The 25,209-nt window shown below is 35.5% G+C and overlaps 1 protein-coding gene across 4 annotated transcripts in view; it reads left to right on the forward strand.

Moving 5' to 3' along the window:
• The window catches only part of FAM13B (family with sequence similarity 13 member B), a 44,385-nt gene extending 31,529 nt beyond the window's left edge, over window positions 1–12,856 (forward strand). For 2 of the 4 annotated variants that reach the window (XM_054642875.2, XM_077186260.1), the window contains exons 15-25: window positions 1,072–1,137; window positions 2,187–2,397; window positions 3,919–4,048; window positions 4,504–4,585; window positions 4,849–5,078; window positions 5,412–5,495; window positions 6,296–6,391; window positions 8,608–8,691; window positions 8,785–8,957; window positions 9,368–9,469; window positions 10,517–12,856. In XM_054642875.2, the coding sequence (XP_054498850.1) occupies window positions 1,072–1,137; window positions 2,187–2,397; window positions 3,919–4,048; window positions 4,504–4,585; window positions 4,849–5,078; window positions 5,412–5,495; window positions 6,296–6,391; window positions 8,608–8,691; window positions 8,785–8,957; window positions 9,368–9,469; window positions 10,517–10,640 (1,382 nt within the window). In that variant the 3' untranslated portion in view covers window positions 10,641–12,856. The remainder of the gene's footprint in view (window positions 1–1,071; window positions 1,138–2,186; window positions 2,398–3,918; window positions 4,049–4,503; window positions 4,586–4,848; window positions 5,079–5,411; window positions 5,496–6,295; window positions 6,392–8,607; window positions 8,692–8,784; window positions 8,958–9,367; window positions 9,470–10,516) is intronic. The other 2 variants (XM_077186262.1, XM_077186261.1) reach the window with 2 other exon arrangements.
• The last annotated feature ends 12,353 nt before the right edge of the window (window positions 12,857–25,209 follow it).

Below are 25,209 nucleotides of genomic sequence, written 5' to 3' on the forward strand. Positions count from 1 at the left end.
CCTAGCAAGCTGCACATTCAGGGTATGTCATGGCACAGAGAAGTCAAACTGCAGGTGCCCAAAGACACTGAGTCCAGGTTTCCATTCTTGTTGCCCAAGTTAAGAACAAAAGCTAAAACATAAAAATCCTGTTTATGTTTTCAGTGTTTTATTTAGTTTGATTGCTTACTTGCACATTACATTTTGTTGCATCCTCTGTTTGTGTTAAGATGACTTAATATGTATTCTCAGAAGGTTTGTGGCATCCATTTTCATTATTTCCTTAAATCTGCTCATGAAGTTGCTTTTGGTTTTACTTCCCCAAATAGCTTTATGACTCTTGTTTTGAAAATAGAGCGGTGTATCTCTTTATAAATTTATATTATAACTTCTTGGTATTAAATCATGTTCTTTGCAAGAGGTCTTAATCTCACTGTGAAGTGTTTGAACATTGACTGTACTTCAGTCCTGTTTAGGATGGTTATTAGGAACTCAGCCTTCCAAGGCACTGCAAGTCCTTGTGGCATTCCATTGAAGTAGAGTGACTTTGTTAAGAAACCTGTACTAGTCCAAATTCAGTTACAAGGTTTGGGTTATTAAAGCAAATCTAGTAGAAAACTAAAGGCCTGTATGCAACAGAGTTCTTGAAAAGCAACATCAAATGCTTGCTGGCCCAAGGTGAAAATGCAGAATGGTTGATTTATATTTCTGAGTATTTCTTCTGCATTTACTCTGCTTTTTGGAAATCACCACCATCTCTATTATTTACAAGCTCTGATCAAAAACATTAGAGCTTGCCTTTGTTCATGTGAGGATGCACGAGTCTCTTATTAAACTGCAATAAGTCTTTACTATTCCTCTACCAGTTCTTTGTAAACCTTTCCAGTAAAAAGTTCAAATTGGCTGAGGACTGAGCATCCTTACCTGCCATGGGAATTGCTTGGAAGCTGAGAGTGCTCAGGGCCTGGTCCAAAAAGATGGGATGTTTTTCCCTGGTACTGTATCTTCCTGCTTTACATGTTATGTATAGTTTGTTCTGACTGTGCTGTGTGTTCACTTTAGTATTTTTGCCATTCTTTTTCATTTTATTAGCGCCATGCCCTATCACTTTCCCCCTCATTGATTTCAAAACAATGCATCTGCAGAGAGAAGGGGAGGGTAAGTATGGTTCGCCATACGTTCAGTTATCTGCCTTTTGATAGTTGATGGTTTGCTTTCTAACTAACCCTTCACCTGCTGTCCCTTATATCTTGGGAATATTCTGATCTGCAGCTTTTTTGTTGATTCAAAAAGGTCCCCTTCTTGTATCTTGTACTGTGCAAACAGGCAAGATCACAGATGAAAAACAACAAAAAATTCCCAATCATACTTAGTAAATGTGCAGTGGAAAGCAGGTACAAGGGTTATTTTTTTTTTTTTGAAGATTACTTTGTGGGTTTTATTGTTGTTCTGCACACTTTGAACCCAGTTTTCAAATTTCTGATTTGAACTAGGAAAAAGAACAGGCAACTCTGAAAGGAAAAGGGGGGTGGGATTTTAAATTGAAGTAATTGAAAGGCTGTGTCAGCTTTTTTTTTTAGACAGCAAGAAAACCATGTCAATTATAAGAAATGTTAGCAAGGAGCTTTTCATAGGGATTTGAAGGAATTGATTGTTTTGGAATCTCCCTCCTAAAAAATCACCTTCCACAAATTAAGAAATCTCTTTTTCTTAGTGTTGTAAAGGTAGATTTTATCATAAAACCCAAAAACACTCCTTGAAAATGACTTAAGCAAATGGGCCTTGTCCCTAAACCTTCTTCAAAACCAAGAGGACCAACTTTCAAAGTACATGCATACAGTATGAAAATTAATTTCCACAGCAAAATACTGGAATGGACAATAAACATATTCTTCTTATTTAATATTTCTGATACATAAATAAGGCTCTGTTACACTGTTGAACTGCTCAGAAATGCATACTCCCAAGATACACTTTGAAAAAGGGATCCTAGTGTGCATACTTCATTTCAGTACCTTTTTCTTTCAGTTATATGACAGAATTTGTAGCTTTCTGATGCATTTCACTGTTTTTATTCACTTTGTGTATGACACCACATCCTCTAGAGCATACAAGACTAAGCATTGGGTTCACATTTTTGTTTCGACTCTTGTTGATAGTTCTGGTAACAGACAAGTACCATTTTGTGTCTTTTTTTTATCTTCTAGATCCATTTCCTGCTTTCAAGTCTTGGCAGGAGGACAGTGAATCTGGAGAAGCTCAGCTGTCCCCACAGGCTGGGAGGATGACTAACCATCCATTGGAAGAGGACTGTCATCCCATTCTGTCACATCGGAGTTTGGATTTTGGGCAAAGCCAGCGTTTCTTACATGATCCAGAAACGTTGGACTCTTCATCCAAAGCACTTTCTTTTGTTAGGTGTGTATTTTAATGCAGTCTGGGGGGCAGGATGTGTTAAGCCAGGATGAAAATACATCTGCTTGAGATTGCCACGGGTTTTCATGATCTGAATGAACTGAAGACCAAGGTCAAACATTGTGTGACCATTTGGCTGCTCTGCCTGCCCAGGAACTGCTGCAGTGATTTAGAGCAGAGGTTCAGCTGGGGTGGGATCGTGGCTCTCCAAGTGGCCTTTGACAGATGCTGAGGGAAAGAGGATAAAAATAGGACAAGATTGCAGAGCTTTCCCTGGCATTTGGTCACGGCTTCGGACAAATGGCACTTCCTGGGCTGAAAGTAGTATTTATATCCTTTGTTTACCAGGCTTTGCTAGACTCTGGTCTGATTTTATGTAAGCTCTGGCTTTTTTTCCTTGTATTTTTTTAACCTGGTTTATTAAAGTAAAGTTGTATTTTTTTAACCTAGTTTATTAGAGTTGTCACTAAACAAGCTGCAGGTTATTTGTATTTGTGAACTGGGCAGTGTGACTCTCCAAAACTGTAAATAACTTGTGACTTGTACTGTCTGCTCCTGTTACTGGGAAAGGGAAGTTGAGAAGAATTTTCATGCTTGTTAAGGAAGAAATAATCTCATGAAAATGTGAAAGCCTGAGACAGGAGATTGGAAGAAGTTTAGAGTTTCTAGTTGTCTGTCTGGCAGATTTATTGATGCAAAAAGATCCTTGTGCAAGTTTTGTCCAATTAACCACAGAAGATATTTAACAAGTACTGTTAAAATGATGTAGAAGACTGACCTGCAGAAAAGTGCTGATGATAATAGCTGTTCTCCTCATTCTGAAACTAATAAGGATCTGCTCTAGTAGATTATTAGATTAGTATTGCTAACATCTTGAACTACATAGATTTCACTGGCTGTGTTGAGGGATGTTTCAGGCACTTTGTATAATAAGTGTTCTGGAAAATTCTCATGTCAGTCTTGAAACAAAAAATGCTTTGCAAGAGCAGCAAATGTCAAGGAGCTGTGTGAAAGATGATATAAAACCACATACTTTAGGAGTCTGTCAGTAAAATCTAAAGAAATTTATTAGTAAGCCTAACAAATTATGTAGATACTTTTTGGCTTAATTATCTCTTAACTTGCCTGAGACAGTTGAGTGAAGCTGTTTAATTACCAAGGATTGTTCAGTGGTATTTTCTAGCCTGGGCTTTATTCTGTGCCCAGTCCTTGAAGAACAGCTGAGTATATAGTAACTTGGGTAAAGAGCCCAGGCACCAGAAAGTTGGCAATTAATGGTCCATTACACTTGAATTTCAAATACAGTTTTTCTGTTTTGGGTATTACTCGTGTTAGGGAGACAAAACTAACATCACATCTTGAAGGCAGCAGCTCAAAGCAGTTTGAGTAAATAGCTCTGAAAACTTGAAATTAATGGATTAAGAACTGGAGAAAAAATGAAATTATTCATCTCTGACTTCAATATACGTCTTGTTTGTGCTCATTTAATTATCTAAATGACATTTTTAAAATGTTTTTAAACAGAACACGAAGAGCATCCTTTAGCTCAAAAGATGACAAAAGGGAAGATAAGACACCTTATCAGCTTGTCAAGAAATTGCAGAAAAAAATAAAGCAATTTGAGGAACAGTTTGAAAAAGACAAAAACAGTAAGGTAAGTTAGCACTTCTGTCTTTACTCAGGATAAAGGACTGCACGGGGGGGCTGAGTGACTCTTGTAGTTCATTATTGAATAATTGTGTTCACAAATGAGAATTTTGTTACACACTGCAAAAGGGAGCTGAGCAACAGCAATATTAGAAAATGTGCCAGAATGCCAGAGCCAAAGGAGGACAGAGTGACAGTGCTGCTGAGAGACTGAGGCCATTTCAGATGTGTGGAAAAGCAGAAGTGTCTTACCACTCTCTGGTTCAGCTGCTGAAGTTGTTTCAGTTTTATTTTCAGAAGTGTTGTGCTTATGTTGGCACTGAGATCTGAACTGATACTGAGTGGCATTCCTGTAACTGTTCACATTCACCATCACAAATCTTACGGAATCTTGAAAGAAATATTTATAAACAAGATTTAGTGTGTTTGTTTTAATATGTAGTTTATTTGTATTTTTTTCAGCCCTCCTATAGTGATATTGCAGCCAATCCAAAAGTTTTAAAATGGATGACTGAACTTACCAAATTGAGAAAGCAAATAAAAGGTAAGAAATTGTAGCAATTTCTTCTTCTCTTGCAACACAAATTATCTTCATGGCTGAGATGGCTAAGTCCTTCAGTAAACTTCCGCAGCACACAAAAATGTTTCATGTCTATATTCTGCATTATTCAAAAATGAAATTATTCTTATGGCTTTAGTTCTTTAGGAGGGAAACTTTCCATATGCAAATTGCTATGTTCCTGTACTTGCAGTTAAATAAACTGTGTTATTTTAAACCTTTGGACTGAGCAGTTTTTCTCTTTTCAGATGCAAAGCAGAGGAGCTCAGAGGGAGAATTCATACCTCAAACACGTCCACGAAGTAACACTCTTCCAAAAAGCTTTGGTTCCTCTCTTGACCAAGAGGATGAAGAAAATGAAGATGAGATGAGGGTTGTGCAGAAAGAGAAGAAGCCCACTAAGGAGGCTACACTAGAACTCATTTTGAAAAGATTAAAGGAAAAACGAGTTGAGAGATGCTTGCCAGAAGATATAAAGGTAAGCATGAGGTCATGGATAGGCTCTTTCTGAGACAATAAGGGGGAAATAGAGCACTTGAGATACCACTTCATCAACATCATGATGCCTCTGGCTTGCAGCCCTTTGCCAGGCCATCATATTTCAGACTCAGTGGGGAAATTATCAACATAAACCACATTCTCCTTGCTCTGTAAATATTAAAATATTTACAAGTTTGTGCTGACAATATTGAACAGCTTTAACTGGAGGAAGGTGGGTTGTATGATGTTAACTAACCTAAGTTTGGCTTAGACATCTGGATAGCAAATAAAAGTGACTTGTGTTTGATAAAATGCTAATTATTCTTGATAGAAAATGACAAAGGACCATTTGGTGGAAGAGAAAACATCTCTCCAGAAGAGCCTCCTGTATTATGAAAGCCAACATGGACGGCCGGTAATGCTTGGCTTTATTTCAAACTCTGCCATTAATGTGTGCATGGACAGCAGTAACTCTTGAGCAATAGTAAGACCAGAACTCAATGCTGGTGTGGGGGGTTCTTCTTTTTCCTTCTCCAAAACATAAAGGTATCTATTGGCCTCCATGTTGCCAACTGAGGAACTTGCTGATTGACTTCTAAAAAAGAAAAAAAGTATGTATTAATAGGCCCCCTTTTCAGAAATCAGAAGGTGATTGGAGTGTGCAATGTGATGGGTGTCATTTGGTGCCTTATATGTCTGTGAGGCAAAGAGATGTCTGAAAAATAAACAAGATTATTGAATTTCCTCAGAAAAGACCAGAAATGTTATTCTGGATTTCACAGAAACAGAAATGAAAGGGCAGTTCCCACCCCCTTCTCTACAGTTTCATCTTTTTCTTTTTTCCCTTTCATTTCTGTAGAACCATCATCATTGCCAGGCACACATCTTTTCCCTCACTTCTTGGTCCCTTTTTTGCCTCTTTTCCATGGATATTTAAATACAGGGTTTGCCTGTGCTGAGGCTCCCCTAATTTTTAGGAACCATTTCAATCTTTTCCCTGAAAAGTACACAATATTAAAGTGAGAGAGAGAATGAAAAAGCACCCAGTTATTCCCTTTTATCTGCACAAACCCCCTTTCATGCCCACAGTGTAAGGTAGTTTTATATTCCCAGCTGGAATGCTGGTGGCCTGGCAGGAGAAGCACACGGCTTTGTGTTTGCTTGTCTGGGATGGAGTGACCGGTATCATTAATTCTCTGGTTTCTCTGCCTCTAGGTTACTAGAGAAGAAAGACATATTGTGAAGCCACTTTATGACAGATACAGACTTGTAAAACAAATGTTAACTAGAGCAAGCATTACTCCTATTCTTGTGAGTAAAACAAATGCTATTTCTGTTTATTTTCCCCACTTCTGAACTGTGAGGCTGCCTTTAGAAGAGCTAGTAACAATGTTCTGTGGAACATCTTTCTTGTGGAAGATACAAGATATTGTTGTCATTGTACTTTTGAGGCATTTGATTGATTTACTGCTGAGAACACAGCAGTTCCAAGCTGTCTGTGACCTTGATGGCTCTTGGGAATTAAATTATTCTCTCTGGAAGTAAGTGAGCTGTGCTAACTTGCTGTGGCTGAGATGTTCCCAAGTGCCTGTGCTAGGTATGGATCCCAAGGACATACTGTACTTTCAGTCCTCCCCAGAATAGTAACACCAGTTGCAGTGCAGGTTGCTGTCAGCAGAGGCTTGAGTGACAGGATTGCCATCAGAACCATTTCATTCCTTCATGCTTCCCCAGAGAGAGACATGTTACCAGCACCTGCAGCATCTGTACAACATCCCTGCTTTTTCATTGTGTTTTCACTTCATTTCCTTCTGAATTTTCTATCCTCTCTCTGTGGTCTTCTAAGAGATGAGGAAGAAAAGTTTCCATACTGTGCAAGGAAATTGATGTAACCTTGTTTATAGTACCTGTAAAACAGCTGGGGAATGACAGCCAGCTGGTTTTGTTCTGCATGAGCCATAATCCAAGCCTTGCATACTGACCCAGACTTGCAAAATACCTGTTTGGATGTTGGCTGCTGACCCTTTTGGAAGGAAGGGGCTGCAGAGCTGACATGAGATAATCTCTTTGCATACAGACAGTTCTTCCCAGACACAGGTAGCTGGGCTTACTCAGCAGGAGCTTAATCTGCTGTTTACATTGTCACTGACAGTTCTGAGCTCTCCCCTCTAAGCTGGAGTACACTGAGATAAAGGGACCAGGTCAAGATTCTGCCTTTCTTGCACGTACATTGTTTTTGGTGGCTCCTTTTAAAGAAAAACATAATTTGGATCACAGTCAGGTTTAGGGGCTTTTTTATCAGAATCCCTTTCTGAACTCCATGAGCACAGGCTGCTCTTAGGCACCAGTGTGTTTCTCTGTGACTGGTGAGTCACAGCTTTCTGGTAGTGCCCTTGACTGATTGAACTCTGTGCCATCTCTCCCCTCAGAAATCTGACAGTTCAGCTGAGATGGGTTTTACATTCTGGGCAGCCTTATTACTGTACCATAGCCATTCTGGTTTCTGGCTGTGAAGTAAAGGGATGGGTGATAGCTCACCAGAAGGATTTTAAATTCAGGAGAGATGTTTGTAACATGTTTCCTAACCTGTGCTGTAGGCAGCACCTGTAAAATTTTTTTCACAGGTCTTTGCTTTTGAAACCTATAAGAAATATGAGGAGCTTTCTCATATTGCCAAGGATTGTTAAGTTGTAACTTCTAAGTAGTCTATATTCAGTGCCAGCTATTTCAAGAATTGATTTTTAGGTTTGTGTGACAATTAATTCCATGAGATCTCTTATGTATCCTGGTACACCAAGGACATGCACTGAAGCCTGTATGGAAATGTCCAGAAAAGCAGGAGACTATTTACCTTTCATGAACTGCAGTTTTTGACAGGTCATTGTCTGTGTGGCTTTTGTGTTTCACATTTTCCTGTCCAGAGACCATCTGTTGGAGCTGCTTCTGCTGTCTGGGGATAAGGGATGAGCAGGACATTATGGCAGGTGTGCAGCAGGCACCTGGGCAGGGACACCTGCTTTAGGCTGCTGGAGTTTAAAGGATTTTGACTCTGAGGTGGCAACACATAGCTCTGATTTCACACTTCCACCTGCAGGGCTTCAGAGTGCTCTGGAAAAGGAGCCAGGCAGGATTATTCCCAATGGATGCCTGGCAGGAGATAACCAGCTCTGGCCTCTGTAACTGTGCTTTGGTTTGGGAGGATCAAGAATAAATATAAAATTCAGAGCTATCATTGCACTTTATGAATCTTCTACAAAACATGGAGAGAACAAATGCTTTTTATTTCAGGTCTGAAAATGACTATTTTAAAATAAATTATAAGCTACAACAATTATTTCTGTGTCAAGGATACTTTGGGTACCTGAGCTTTTTGGGTTGTATGGTTATTTTATTTGTGCTCTGTGAGTATGTTCACTGTCTTTTATTCACCTCAGAGAGGAAATATTGGGTGACTTCAGTGTAATTCTGACTTCAAACAGCACTTGATGTCTTACTGTACATTTTGAAACAAGTTTCCATTTTTTCAGGGATCACCATCAACCAAGAGGCGGGGGCAGATGTTACAGCCCATTATTGAAGGTGAAACTGCCCATTTTTTTGAAGAAATTAAGGTAGGTGCAGTGCCTTTAAAAAATACTCCCAGCACTTGTAATAGGGAACTGAAATACATCATATTTATTTTGAATTTCTGTTTTCACTTTCAGGAGGAAGAGGAGGAAAGTGATGGTTTGGCTACAGATCTGAATGAAATCTTAAAAACTGCTGCCCAAACACAGCCTGTTCTAAGCCCAGTTGAAAACTCTGAGTCTGATATTGAAGATGGTCAAGAGAAACTCACCCGGGACCTGAGGCTCTCCAGCACCCGAGCTGCTTCTATGTATGGATGATTAAGTGGATAATTTAATTATAGTAGTTGTAATTATTGTAGTTAGAGTCATGATAACTGAATCTCTGATGTTGGGTGAAAGGGAGTGACATGTTCAGCACTTCTCAGGAAGTGTTTGGATTGAATGAGTGTTCTTTGCTCTGACATGTCTGACTAAGATCTTTTTGTACTCAGTGAATTATTTAGTATCTTCTAAACCTTCTTCAGCCTTACTTGAGCTGTGTAGACAGTAGAAAATTTATACCCCTTTATTAACTGCTAGTTTGTTCTCAATATTTCACTTTCAAACTGACAGTATGTTCCTTATGAACCAGACAAATAAATTATTAGTGCAGCTGTTTCTGAGGAATTGAAATTCTATTGTAAGGCCAACATGTTTTTCTTTCACTTGAAATTTTTAGGCCTGAACTGTTGGAGCAACTGTGGAAAGCCAGAGCTGAGAAGAAGAAGCTACGTAAGACATTACGAGAGTTTGAAGAGGAGTTTTATCAGCAGAATGGAAGGTTTGTTTAGCACAAAACCAGATGCTGGGCTGCAGCCTCATGATGTAGCCAAGTGCATTTTCTAACTTTGAATGTTGTCAGTTGGAATCTGATCTGTTTTGATCTGCTGTGAATAATCTCCTGAGGGAGATAACTTTGTGTATTTTTAACAGTTCCATTTTTAAAAAATAGCATTTAAAAATACCTACTAGAAAGTGCGATTTTTTTATTTTAAAAGCCCCATATTATCCCTGTTCTTTAACATAGGGCAGGTAAATTTGCCCATTTGCCCCTTGTTGCAGTAGGTTGGTTCTGGCAGTGGATATTTGCTTTACCAGTAGAGGTTTTTATAATTTTTATTCTCCATATAGTTTAGTTCTTCTAGGTTTCTTATTTGAATTTGTGTTGTCATGAATTGGATTGCATTGCTGCCCATTGTATTTTTGAGATGTCTCATGTCATGAACAAAACTAACAACACTCCTAACAAGTCACTTCCTTGACTGGCAAATGTTCTCACTTGACTTTGCCTTCTCCTGTATTTCTCCTGGTCACACAAATTCCAGTAACGTGGCTTCATTGTGCAGTTACTGAATTTGGAACAAAACTCCTTTTGACTTCAATGGCAAATAATGAGGTTAATCATATTAATAGATTATTTATTATAGTCCAGTAAGAATAATGCTCTGCTGCTAATTTGTGGGTCAATCTACTTACAGTGAAAAACGTAGATTGGCTTAAATGTGTCTTTTTCTGTAGTGTATACACAGGATCTGAAATGAAACTCTTCATATCCTGTTAGTAAAATTCCCAGGAGAATTTAGGGCAGTGGTTATTACCCAGTGCTGCAGCAGTTGTACAGAATAAATTCTGCTGGGTTTTCAGTTCAGTTTTTTAGGTGATGGCGGTTTTAGCTACAATAAACTAAAATATGTCTGTTATTGGTGAACAAGCTGCCAATAATAATAATTTTCATCTGCCCTAAAATAACTTCTTGTAGCTGCTTCTGTGTTTGGCTTGCTGCAGGATGGATGATTTAGTTGAAATTTTTATGTTTTTCTTTTTACAGGAATGTACAGAAAGAAGATCGGGTCCCAATGCTGGATGAGTACAGGGAGTACAAGAAAATCAAAGCCAAACTGAGGCTGTTAGAAGTCCTTATCAGCAAACAAGATTCTTCAAAATCAATTTAAATTATATTCCTCCAACCTGTTGAGTAACATGCTGTTTCCATATACTACCCCTGTACTTATTGGGTGCTTGTGTTCATGTGTCATGCACTGTTGAAAGAATCCAGTTTGTGCACTTTACTGTGGTGCCACTAGGACATGTTTGAAGGGTAAGTAGGTCTTGTCTAGAGAGCAAATAAGGTTTCTGAGTTTGAGACTGCTCTATCCAACTTTAGCAAACACAGTTTCCATCGAAGTTTTGTATTCCAGATGCATCCATCCTGTTCCAAAACAACCATAGCTTTTTTTTATCTTTAGCATTCAAGAACTTTGAGACTTTTGTTATTACTAACCTTTTGCATTGTTGAAGAAATTATTAATATTGTAATGCTACACCGAACTATTCCTCTTGCCTAAAAAATCAGCAAATTAAGGGTACAGCTCTTAATTCTTGGAACACTTAAACAGACTGTAATTCCTTTCAAAGGACTGCTGTGGAACAACTTTGATTTTTTGGTATTCTAAATTGCACCTGTACACAGTAATAATTAACGTCTATGGATTTTGCTCATTAGCGGTCACGTTTCCTCCTTGATAAAGATGACAGTGGACAAACCAGAAAGTGACCTTTTCTTAGTGGCTTTTAAACCTTGGAAAACTGAAAAGTTCAATCACATGCTGCCTACAGGACTCATGTCATTGTTGTTCATTTTGATCCCTTTTTGGGTTGTTGTTTATCAGCCAGTGGTGACGTAGTGTTTGGGCTGAATTGGATACGGCATCTCCGCTTTCAGAAGATTTGAGGAGCACAGTGAACACTGTGGTGGTTGGGAAATCTGGTGGTGCTCAGACTTGTGTGGCTCCACAGAAAGGAGCTGGCTTAGGACAGTCACAATCCCACTGTACCTGAAAGGAGTATGGTGTCAAGGGCTAAAATCAGTGTAGTTAACATGCACCACAGGGAGAACCGTCGGTTTGGAGTGGAAAGATTACTGCTGTTTATCACGGTTTTGTTTTACAGTTGGAGAATAAAAATACATTATCTAATCCTTACGATGTAAGCAAAACAGTTTATGGGCCTTGCATGATTTAGCTTCAGAGTTGAATCTAAATAATGTTTTGAGTATCACATCTGCTGTGCTGAATGATGATTTAGGGACTAGCTTTGCTCTGCAGCAGCCATCCGCAGCTGTTTCTGATCTGGCAAAATCAAAATGTTAATTTCAGCTGGTGCTTTCTCAGTTTTTTTTTGTTTTTATTTCAGTGTATCAGTTTGATTGTGGCCATGTTTTGCATGCACCTACTCTCACTGCATGTTTTTATGACTGGCTAATGTCAACATAGCAATGATTCACTCTGCTTTATGAAAGACCAAAAATGAACTTTCTCACAATGTAAGAAATGGCTCGCACATAACTCAGAGACTTGCTGTTCTGTCATGAAGCATATGAAATAGGTTGCAAGTAGGATTTTTAGTGCTCAGATTTCATTTGTGTACTGTAGAATACTTCTTGGTTTGTTTTACTCTGCTTGTAGGCATGTATTTTTGGAATTCAGAAAAAAAAAGCACTAAAACTATTGAGCACTGGTGGTATGCCTTTTTTTTCTTTTCTTTTTTTTTTAACTGCAAAGTGATCTGGGACCTTAGAGAATTATGAGGTTAAAGTAGTCTTTGAGACCATTTACCAATTTTATTCAGTTCCATTGTGCAATGTACACTTCAGTTCCTTTTCTATCAGTCTGCAGACACGGGTGTATCCAAACATTGAAACTAATGTGTACTGTATAGTGTTGTACATGAATGTTTGTGTTTTATATACCACATGCAAAATGTCAATATGCACTATTTAAATGTTTTAAATAATATATTCCTCCTTTATAATGCTTAAATCTATATGATTCCAATATTTTTATAAGTGAGTGAGTGATCAGACTGGTTCCAATTCAGAATTAACAGCTGCTTTGTGTTTGTTATGCAGTGTTTGGCTGTTTATTCAGTATAGTAGATAAGCATGGCAACAGTTATGCTGAGTGTGTTTTGTGCCATCCTTGTTGAGCAATAAATAAATGGTAGAACTAGGCATTTTGTGATATAACAGTTTTACTTTGGTAAAAGCAAAAGCTATATATCTATATGGATATATAGATATGGAATATATATAACTAAACCAGATATAATTGCATTGCTATGTCTGGTGCTCATTGTATAGACTTTTATAATAAAAGTACCTTAACCTTTATTGTCTTGTATTTTTGTTTCTCATCATGCTTTCTCCTCCACTGCCATCCCTTATAAAGGAGTGCTGAATCCTTTGCTGCTCCTCTTTGTAGCTGCAGGGTGTTGTGAGGAGGGTCCGAATTCCACCATGTGCCCTGGTGGTGGCTCGGGTGAAACTGCATCCCCTGGAGCCGCGTCCTGCCCGTGCAGGGGAGGGGCCCCAGCGCTCCCGGGCTGACCGCTGGGATCGTGGTGCCGGCCGGGCTTCAGCTCCTGCTGGGGGTGACAGGGAGCGCCCCGGGACACGGCTCCTTCCTGCCCCAGCAGCAGCAGCAGGGTGCAGGAGCCACCACTGGGACGCTTCATTCACTGCTCTCAGCCAAGCACATCGGATGTGTCTCTGTATCCATGAGGATCTCTCAGCCTGGAATCAGTACTGCAGCACTTACTGCTGTTTGTGGCCAGGAAACGCTGCTCTTGTGTGTGGTGTTTGTGAGAGTCCCCAGGATGAGGTGAGAGATGAGAATCTACTCCATGTTCTTAGAAGACTGATTTATTATATTATGATATTATATTATAAAAAATTATATACTAAAATTATACTAAAGAAAGACAAAGGATACATCAGAAAGCTAGAAAAGAATGAATAATAAAAACCTGTGACTCCTCAGAGAGTCACTCACAGCTGGCCTTGATTGGTCATTAAGTAAAAACAATTCACATGGAACCAATCAAAGATGCACCTGTTGGTAAACAACCTCCAGCTGCTTCCAAAGCAGCAAACACAGGAGAAGAGAATCAGATAATTATTATTTACATTTTTCTCTGAGGCTTCTCAGCTTCCCAGGAGAAGAAATCCTGGCAAAGGGATTTTTCAGAAAATATCATGGTAATGCTTGCACTCTGCTGTGTCTACACACCAGAGGATGCTTTTCCTCTCAACCAAACAGCCTTCCATAGTATGTTGTGAGCTCACAGAAAGTGGTCAAGGTCTTTCAAGCTGACTCTTGTGTTCTGTGAAAATCCACCTCTTTGGCCTAAGGCATGGCAGGGGCTGAAGAACTCCTTAAGGTGGAGACTCTGCACTGCAGGTAAGTGGGAACAAAAAACCAGCAAGTTGAGGGAGCAGGGGAGGGAGAGGAGTTGGAAGGCAGCCTTGGGCACGTTCTTTGGGTTGGGACAGAGTAACCTTCCCTCTGATCACATGGCCTTTCTCTGAAAACGGGAAAGAAATTCTTGGGACATTGGCCTGAAGAATGAACAAGGTTCCTACTGATCTGTTCTACAATCCCCATTTTTCCTTAAATCATTATTTATTCAATGAAGCTTGCTGTGAGCAGGATGCTAATAAGGAAAAAAAATTCCCTCAAAGATGGTTTAGTGGGAACTGCTGCAAATGGATGTGCAATGAACTAAGATATTAATGAGGAAAATAACTGTGTTGAACGCTATTAGTTAAAATTGAGGAGAAGCATGTTTCTGAGGGTGCAAAAAGCTCAGTTATATTAGGAAAATCTATTACTGGAGTACCAGTTCTGAGACAATGCAAGTCCAGAGCTTTCTGAGCTTTCCCTCTCGGAACAGATTTCCCTGAGCTGTTGTGTCACTGCAGGGCACAGGGTTTGCAGGGAAAAGCCAAGCAGGTGTGGAGAGGGTGTCCTGTGCCCCAGGGGACTGGGGTGAGGTTGAGGAAAGCTTGAAAGGTCTTTTGGGAAATTCTGGGAGAGGAAATGTGTCCAAAGGTTTTGAGGCTCTGTAGGAGAGGGCTGCCAGGAGGAGGAGAGGTTGGAGATGTCACAGGTGCCACACACCTGCTTTTCTGCTGTCAGGCTATGGAGTAATCTGGGTAAACAAACCACCAGTAACCTCTGTGTTCTGGGACAAGTGTCCTGGGCTGCTGTCTGGCAACAAGATCCCTTTGGTCAGCTTGAGTGCCTGAAGACTCACTATGTGTGTAACATCACCAGATGCTTGCAGAAGGGATCCTGCCTTCCTGGTCAATATTTTCTTTTTAATGTCCTAGTCCTGCAGTTACTTAGTTACATTTGACTCTCATCTTTTATGTGTTTCAGGACTGTGTAGAAAAAAGTTAGGAAGCCACAAGTTGGAAGCTGCTAGGCTTAAACATTATTTTTTTTAAATGCAATAATCTGGAATTTAAAAAAAAATTCTGTGATTCTTTGTGAATCGCTTTTTTATTTGGTAGCAGCTACTCTTATTCTCTGAATGTTTGGAGTTATTAATACTTAAAGTACTCTCTGCTGGCACATAAAAGATTTTTCATGAGACAGTGGGACTGCTTTGTCTGTTACATTGCATGTAGCATAAGGAAGCCAAGCAATTAAAAAATTGGAGGCCTTTTGCAAAAGTCTCAGTGGATGCTCCTTGTACTGACAATCAGGGCATGTTTGGGGCAAGACTGCCTTGAAAAAGTTTGTTGAACTCTCCTTAATATCAAATGCAAAGGATTTGCACTCCCATGTGGGGAGTAATGTCATATTGTAGTGAAAAATTTAAACCCACAGCCCCAAAGCTGAAAAGGGAGAGTTGGAAATTACATAATCTGAAAAAAGTTTCAATAGGACCATTAACAGACTGAGGCTGCTATACCAGGTGGGAAGGGAATTCCCTGGAGACAAAGGGCATTTTTGTATCTCTAGGAGTTTTCTACTTATCTCACAATGCATGTTTCCAAACTCTGTTATTCTGACAGGAAAACCTCATTCTAAATGGACAGAATGACTTGGAGGAAAATTTGAGGAGGAGGCTTCCCTACTTAGGGGACCATCTGGTTCACAGTTGGAAGCTTCCTGCTCTACTCTCTTTTGTCTTTAGCTGCAGTGACTGTTCTAAATGTGTCCCAACACTGTACATCTGATGGCTACTGTAAACGAGACAGAATATAGATGTGTGAAACTTCTCTCAGAATTTTGATTTTTTGATCAAAATATTTATTTTTAAAGTAATATTTAAGAGAGTACATTAGATGGCATTAATTTAATGATTCTGCATTCTGGATTATTTAGCTGCGTCATACCGCACTGAGGTATTCCTGTGGATTATTTTCTCCTCTCTACATTCAAGAGATTTGCTTCAACAGACTCTTCAAGTCACAAAAGTAGCATCCTTACCCCTGTGAGCAGTCTTACTAAAGCTGCCAGCTGATTACTTACTGCTGAATATAATGGATAAAATAAAACCCAGAAAGTGCTTGTGAAAAACATTCCAATTGCTTCTGTGGAGCTCTTCACCATCTCTTAAATAGCCTTTAAATGGCTCCAAAAGCTGTGTGCTTTAAAAAGAGAAAAATCAAAACTAAAAATTAAATAAAAATAAAATTAAAAAAATAAAAGAAATGCTTTAAAAATAGAAAAATTAAAACTAAAAATTAAATAAAAATGAAATTACAAAATAACAAAAAAAGCATTAAAAAGAGAAAAATCAAAACTAAAAATTAAATAAAAAATAAAAAATAAAATAAATGCCTTAAAAATAAAAAAATCAAAACTAAGAATTTAATAAAAATTAATTAAAAAAAAATAAATGCTTTAAAAATAAAAAAATTAAAACTAACAATTACATAAAAAAATAAAATTTAAAAAAAAAGCTTTAAAAATAGAAAAATTAAAAATATAAATTAAATAAAAATTACATTAAAAAAATAAAATAAATGCTTTAAAAAGAGAAAAATCAAAACTAAAAATTAAATAAAAATTAAAATTAAAAAATAAAATAAATAGAAAAATTAAAAATAAAAATTAAAGATAAAGAAATTAAAAAAATAAAAAGCTTTAAAAATAGAAAAAATAAAAATAAAAATTAAAAAAATTACATTAAAAAATAAAATAAATGCTTTAAAAAGAGAAAAATCAAAACTAAAAATTATATAAAAATTAAAATTAAAAAATAAAATAAATAGAAAAATTAAAAATAAAAATTAAAGATAAAAAAATTAAAAAAATAAAAAGCTTTAAAAATAGAAAAAATAAAAATAAAAATTAAAAAAATTACATTAAAAAATAAAATAAATGCTTTAAAAAGAGAAAAATCAAAACTAAAAATTAAATAAAAAGTAAAATTAAAAAATAAAATAAATAGAAAAATTAAAAATAAAAATTAAAGATAAAAAATTAAAAAAATAAAAAGCTTTAAAAATAGAAAAATTAAAAATAAAAATTAAAAAAATTACATTAAAAAATACAATAAATGCTTTAAAAAGAGAAAAATCAAAACTAAAAATTAAATAAAAAGTAAAATTAAAAAATAAAATAAATAGAAAAATTAAAAATAAAAATTAAAGATAAAGAAATTAAAAAAATAAAAAGCTTTAAAAATAGAAAAAATAAAAATAAAAATTAAAAAAATTACATTAAAAAACCAAATGCTTTAAAAAGGGAAAAATAAAACTAAAAATTAAATAAAAATTAAAATTAAAAAATAAAATAAATAGAAAAATTAAAAATAAAAATTAAAGATAAAAAAATTAAAAAAATAAAAAGCTTTAAAAATAGAAAAATTAAAAATAAAAATTAAAAAAATTACATTAAAAAATAAAATAAATGCTTTAAAAAGAGAAAAATAAAACTAAAAATTAAATAAAAATTAAAATTAAAAAATAAAATAAATAAAAAAATTAAAAATAAAAATTAAAGATAAAAAAATTAAAAAAATAAAAAGCTTTAAAAATAGAAAAATTAAAAATAAAAATTAAAAAAATTACATTAAAAAATAAAATAAATGCTTTAAAAAGAGAAAAATCAAAACTAAAAATTAAATAAAAAGTAAAATTAAAAAATAAAATAAATAGAAAAATTAAAAATAAAAATTAAAGATAAAAAAATTAAAAAAATAAAAAGCTTTAAAAATAGAAAAATTAAAAATAAAAATTAAAAAAATTACATTAAAAAAATAAAATAAATGCTTTAAAAAGAGAAAAATCAAAACTAAAAATTAAATAAAAATTAAAATTAAAAAATAAAATAAATAGAAAAATTAAAAATAAAAATTAAAGATAAAGAAATTAAAAAAATAAAAAGCTTTAAAAATAGAAAAAATAAAAATAAAAATTAAAAAAATTACATTAAAAAATAAAATAAATGCTTTAAAAAGAGAAAAATCAAAACTAAAAATTAAATAAAAATTAAAATTAAAAAATAAAATAAATAGAAAAATTAAAAATAAAAATTAAAGATAAAGAAATTAAAAAAATAAAAAGCTTTAAAAATAGAAAAATTAAAAATAAAAATTAAAAAAATTACATTAAAAAAATAAAATAAATGCTTTAAAAAGAGAAAAATTAAAACTAAAAATTAAATAAAAAGTAAAATTAAAAAAATAAAATAAATGCTTTAAAAATAGAAAAATTAAAACTAAAAATTAAATAAAAAATAAAATAAAACAAAAAAAAAGCTTGAAAAATAGAAAAATTAAAACCAAAAATTAAATAAAAAAAAAAATTAAAACAATAAAAAAAAGCTTGAAAAATAGAAAAATTAAAAATAAAAATTAAAAAAATTACATTAAAAAAATAAAATAAATGCTTTAAAAAGAGAGAAATCAAAACTAAAAATTAAATAAAAATTAAAATTAAAAAATAAAATAAATAGAAAAATTAAAAATAAAAATTAAAGAAATTAAAAAATAAAAAGCTTTAAAAATAGAAAAAATAAAAATAAAAATTAAAAAAATTACATTAAAAAAATAAAATAAATGCTTTAAAAAGAGAAAAATCAAAACTAAAAATTAAATAAAAAGTAAAATTAAAAAATAAAATAAATAGAAAAATTAAAAATAAAAACTAAAGACAAAGAAATTAAAAAAATAAAAAGCTTTAAAAATAGAAAAAATAAAAATAAAAATTAAAAAAATTACATTAAAAAAATAAAATAAATGCTTTAAAAAGAGAAAAATCAAAACTAAAAATTAAATAAAAAGTAAAATTAAAAAAATAAAATAAATGCTTTAAAAAGAGAAAAATCAAAACTAAAAATTAAATAAAAAGTAAAATTAAAAAAATAAAATAAATGCTTTAAAAATAGAAAAATTAAAACTAAAAATTAAATAAAAAATAAAATTAAAAAATAAAATAAATAGAAAAATTAAAAATAAAAATTAAAGATAAAAAAATTAAAAAAATAAAAAGCTTTAAAAATAGAAAAATTAAAAATAAAAATTAAAAAAATTACATTAAAAAAATAAAATAAATGCTTTAAAAAGAGAAAAATAAAACTAAAAATTAAATAAAAATTAAAATTAAAAAATAAAATAAATAGAAAAATTAAAAATAAAAATTAAAGATAAAAAAATTAAAAAAATAAAAAGCTTTAAAAATAGAAAAATTAAAAATAGAAATTAAAAAAATTACATTAAAAAATAAAATAAATGCTTTAAAAAGAGAAAAATAAAAACTAAAAATTAAATAAAAAGTAAAATTAAAAAAATAAAATAAATGCTTTAAAAATAGAAAAAATTAAAACTAAAAATTAAATAAAAAATAAAATAAAAAAAAGCTTGAAAAATAGAAAAATTAAAACCAAAAATTAAATAAAAAATAAAATAAAAACAATAAAAAAAGCTTGAAAAATAGAAAAATTAAAAATAAAAATTAAATTAAAATAAAATTAAAAAATAAAATTAATTAAAAACTAATGAAAAACAATATAAAATCCGTAAAGTGCCATAAAGTACCGTTAAAGTTCCATATAAGGTAGTGTCGTAAAGCGCGACAGTCGCGCTTTACGGCACCTTTTACGACAGTCGCGCTTTACGGCACCTTTTACGACAGTCGCGCTTTACGGCGCCTTTTACGACAGTCGCGCTTTACGGCAGTTTTGCGACAGTCGCGCTTTACGGCACCTTTTACGACAGTCGCGCTTTACGGCGCCTTTTACGACAGTCGCGCTTTACGGCAGTTTTGCGACAGTCGCGCTTTACGGCGCCTTTTACGACAGTCGCGCTTTACGGCACCTTTTGCGACAGTCGCGCTTTACGGCACCTTTTACGACAGTTTTGCTTTACGGCACCTTTTACGACAGTCGCGCTTTACGGCACCTTTTGCGACAGTCGCGCTTTACGGCACCTTTTACGATAGTTTTGCTTTACGGCAGTTTTGCGACAGTCGCGCTTTACGGCACCTTTTACGACAGTTTCGCTTTACGGCAGTTTTGCGACAGTCGCGCTTTACGGCACCTTTTACGACAGTCGCGCTTTACGGCACCTTTTACGACAGTTTTGCTTTACGGCAGTTTTGCGACAGTCGCGCTTTACGGCACCTTTTACGACAGTCGCGCTTTACGGCACCTTTTACGACAGTTTTGCTTTACGGCAGTTTTGCGACAGTCGCGCTTTACGGCACCTTTTGCGACAGTCGCGCTTTACGGCACCTTTTACGACAGTCGCGCTTTACGGCAGTTTTGCGACAGTCGCGCTTTACGGCACCTTTTACGACAGTTTTGCTTTACGGCAGTTTTGCGACAGTCGCGCTTTACGGCACCTTTTACGACAGTCGCGCTTTACGGCAGTTTTGCGACAGTCGCGCTTTACGGCAGTTTTGCGACAGTCGCGCTTTACGGCACCTTTACGACAGTTTTGCTTTACGGCAGTTTTGCGACAGTCGCGCTTTACGGCACCTTTTACGACAGTCGCGCTTTACGGCACCTTTTACGACAGTTTTGCTTTACGGCAGTTTTGCGACAGTCGCGCTTTACGGCAGTTTTGCGACAGTCGCGCTTTACGGCACCTTTTACGACAGTTTTGCTTTACGGCAGTTTTGCGACAGTCGCGCTTTACGGCAGTTTTACGACAGTCGCGCTTTACGGCACCTTTTGCGACAGTCGCGCTTTACGGCACCTTTTGCGACAGTTTTGCTTTGCGGCAGTTTTGCGACAGTTTTGCTTTACGGCACCTTTTACGACAGTCGCGCTTCACGGCACCTTTTGCGACAGTCGCGCTTTACGGCACCTTTTGCGACAGTTTTGCTTTGCGGCAGTTTTGCGACAGTTTTGCTTTACGGCACCTTTTACGACAGTCGCGCTTCACGGCACCTTTTGCGACAGTCGCGCTTTACGGCACCTTTTACGACAGTCGCGCTTTACGGCACCTTTTACGACAGTCACGCTTTACGGCGCTACCCTTTATGGAACTTTTACGGGTTTTATTTTGTTTTTCATTTATTTTCTTGCCTGCTGCAATTGTATGAATTTAAAATTTTTTAAAAGTGCTGTGTGTAATGACAAGTGAAGTATGACCAGTGAGTGAGGGGGGTCCATCACAGCCTAGCCTTTTTTTCCCAGCATAACAGATGCAAACCTTTATTTGTGTGGTCAACAAATAGAACTGTTTGGCTCTCTCATGCTCTCACTCTCTCTGTTTAAATAAAATTGGATTGTGGCCAAGAGAATCAATAGTTTAAATACTTTTATTAAAAGTAACATGGAAGTTGAAAAGCAGCTTTATAACAGGTCAGACATGTTGAGAGTTGTGCTTGGTGCTCAGTCACTCCCATGGTGGTATCCTAGAGCAGGTACAGCAGGACAAGAATGATGTCTGCAGAGGGACAGCTTCAGAACTTTAGAAACCCTACAGTTCTGAGGATATTACAGTTGGCATTGAATTCTTCTAAGGCAGAAATCCCAAACTTACTGGGGAGCTGAACAGAACGGGTAATTTAGTTTTAGTCACCAGATGTGGATATGATGAAAATGAGAAAACAGTCAAGTGTTTGCTGGCAGCTGCCAGCCCTGGTTTGAGGACTTTAGAAGACTTCTGTCTTGTGTTCTATTTTTGTTGCACCATCTGAACAGCTGTAAGTGATGGATTTCTGTTTTGAGTTACAAAATCATCAATCCCAGTTCACAATTAGGGGTTTAGACACCAGGTACCCTCTAGATTTGCTCAAGTATTGTTCAGAAGAGGGGACTGAACCTGAAACTCACTCCCCTTCCTTCTTGAACAGTTACTGCCCTTACATCTTCCATAATGGCTTCTCTGTGGATCACTTGCTGCAGTTGCACTAGACTTTAATAAATTCAATTTAAAAAAAAAAGCAGAATCATTGTAAATATTTCTCAGGGTGTTTACTGAGTAAAAGTGAATTCTTAGTTCAGTTTCTATATTTGAAGAGGGGAAATCAGTTTTAGCGAACCCAAAACTTGGTAGAGGGGCATTGTTTTATTTTTTTAGAATGTCTATACAAGCAGTAAATTAAAAAACCCTCATACTGAGAGAACACAATTTCAATTTTTATGTGAAAAGCTGCTTTGCTTTGTTTTTTGAGGTTTTTTTGCTTTTTATTCGTTTGGGTTTTGGTGTGGTTTTTTTTTTTTTTTTTGTTTTGGTGGTTATGTTCTGATGAGTTTTACAGCTTGTCAGAAGGAGGGAGAGAATTAATGCCAGGGATGCATTTTCCACTGAGCTCCATAAATGTGCTGACCATGAGGATGCTCATCTTGTGTAGGTTCAGCTCAGCACCACAGGAACACCATCTCTAACAACCTTTAGAATGAAACCTTCATGTTTCTTCATGTTTGCTGGTGGCTGAAATTCAACCAGTTGTTCAGGCAATTCATTCAGGTACAGCCAGGCTGGTAAATGGTAAGCTTGGAAGACTGGCTGCCTGTGAAGTGAAATAATAATAAACTTCAGATTATTACAGTTTAATCTTTTTTTTTTCCCTCCATTCATTGCTTCTGGCCTACATTTGGCTGGTAGGATATGAGAAAGTGTCAATTTTTTTTTATGTATCCCTAATTGTATGCTGATCATATTAACATCACAATAAGTGCAAAAGGGGGTTTTGGGTTATGATTTAAAAAAAAATATCTGAATGGCAATTCTGCCTGAAACTACTGGAATATCATCTAAGACCACAAAGGTTGAATGAAAATTTTCATGAATTTGTGGTTTGGTTAAAATGGGATGAAATAGGACTGTTTTATCTGATATTAAAGTTGTGCAAGGCAAAAATGCGTTTTAAAATAACTTGCAAAAATAATGTTAAGAAAGCACAAGAAGTACATCATAAATTCAGTGCAAAATGTTCCTGCTAACTTGACTGTTGACTGAAGAGGAATGGATCTCTACCAAAGCAATTTGTTAGAATGGTTCCTGGAAAAGCAAAATTAGATCATTTATGACCAAATAAACATCTCTGATAACAGATGAACAGTATTAACATAGAATTATAGAGTAATATAATTAACTGTATTTTTTTCTGTTTGTAAGTGGCCTGTAGCCATTTGTAAGTCAAATTTGTTTGGGGTTTTTCTGCAGTTAATATGTTAAGTGCACAATTTAGCTGATGCAGTAAAATGGACAAGCTGTTCTGTCTCACTGTGTGTATTTCAATGGGGCTAGAGGCAATTCAGGGATCTGTTCTCAACTAATTTCCAGAATTCAGTGGCAGCTCTTGAAAAGTGACTTAGCAGTCCAGTCTCATTCCTACAGATCATCATTACAGTCCCTCTTAAATCCTCCTCTGATGGAGCTGAGAATGGAAGCTGCAGCTGAATAATTACGAAGTCATTGTAAAAATACCTAGGAGAGGTGTGTATATATATGTGAAGTAGCTTTTAAAAAGTAAAATCTTGTTAGCGCCCATCAAGAAAGCTGAAATAATTTGCATGTTTTTCCAGTAGAATGTGTCACATAACTAATAAGCATAACTTCTAAAAGTGTATTTATGCTGGCTTGCAATTAAACTTGAAACGTTGATGTAGCTGCAGCCTGTGCTACATGCAAACCATAAAACAACCTTGGTGTGTGTTGTTCAAGGGGTAGTTTAGAAAACTGTTAGTTGAGCATCAGCATATTGCTGCAAGCTCCATGAGATGTGGACTGCTCCCAGAACAGGTCAGAACAGTAAATCTGAGGATGCTTCAGAAATACAGAGACGGCAGCAGCCTCTGGGCATCAGGAGTTACCATAGCCAGGGTTGGTGTTTCTGGTCTAACACTTGTAAGGGCCTTTTAGATTTCCCTCTCTTTCAGTACTTCAGGATCAGGATTTTCTTTTCCATACACCTTTTCACTCAGGAAATTGCCACATGAGCAATAAAACTGATTTTTTTTTTGTGTGTGCACATATACAAATAGACCAGTGAAGGAAAGCAGGCTCCATGTCTTACATCTGTATCTATATCTGTGCCTAGATATCTTATGGCAGTGGGCAATTTCAAGGCATTTCAGTGTTAAACTGCAACTTCAGCTCCCAATTAAGTAAAGATTCTTCCCACCTGAATTTCTTACCTTCTGTTGAGTTGTACCTTTGATCTGTGGTTTCATTGAGCTTCAGGAAGGAAAGGATCTCCCTGAGTCAGCAGTTGCAATTTTTTCCTAATGAGGGCAGTGTGTCATTTACCCTTTTATACTTGGAGAGCACTTTGTTTCTCTGAACCTTGACTTCATGCTGGCTTTCCTGGAGGAGCTGAGCCATGCCTCATTCTCTGTTATTCACTGCAGTGAGGCCTTCTTATTTCCTTTTGACATAAACAAAAGTAAATTTTATTTGTGCATAAGTACCAGGCCAGGCAAAGTCTTCCTGGACCTGTGTGGGAATTTGGAGGCACAAGTGACTCTGCCATACAATGGATAATAATGCTTTTTTAGCAGCAATGATTAATGCTTCTTGAAAGTGATTTAACATGTCTTGAAACTTTGTATGGATATCAAAGTTGTATCCAGATTATGAAAGAACAAATAAAATGATACACAACATTAAGTAGTAAGATGATAGTATTTGTTTTGGCTCATTCAAGTACTGTTAAGGATCTCCAGATAGTTTTTGAAAACATGCTCATTTGCTGAATCCTCTGAGGGAGCAAAGCTTGAAAGAAACCAAGCCATTTGAAGTGTGTCAGGCACACATGACTGATATCTGTCCGCCAAAATTATTTGGCTTCATTTGACTTTCTGAAATATGGCTTCTGCAGCAGTGTCTTACATAAGAGATGATTAATAGGATGAGGAAAACAAGGAGCTGAATAAAAAATCAAAAATAATTTCCTTCCCTTGAGTTATTAGAGGGTTAAAAAATTCTGAGACATCCTACAACTGTTAGAAACCATTTCAAAGAAAGCTTTTTGCCCTGAAAACAGCTCCATGAAAAGTAAGCATAAAAAGACATTGCCATTTTAGCAGCATCTTTTGAACAATAAGTCTCTCTTTTTGTACATTAAAACCTCATCACTTTCCCTTATAGTCTGGGAATTCTCTGTCTTTGAGGTAAGGCTGAATCTGTGCTTTTTTGATCTATTTCATGTTTAAGGATATTAACATATATTCAGGATAATGAAAACCATTTCAAATGCACAGAGCATCTTTGTTGTCATGAAAGGCTGATGTTGGCTTCCTGCTGAGGTCTGCAAAACCAGAGCTCTTG

The sequence above is a fragment of the Agelaius phoeniceus genome, chromosome 15 (genome assembly GCF_051311805.1).
Source record: "Agelaius phoeniceus isolate bAgePho1 chromosome 15, bAgePho1.hap1, whole genome shotgun sequence".
In the NCBI taxonomy this organism is placed as follows: domain Eukaryota; kingdom Metazoa; phylum Chordata; class Aves; order Passeriformes; family Icteridae; genus Agelaius; species Agelaius phoeniceus.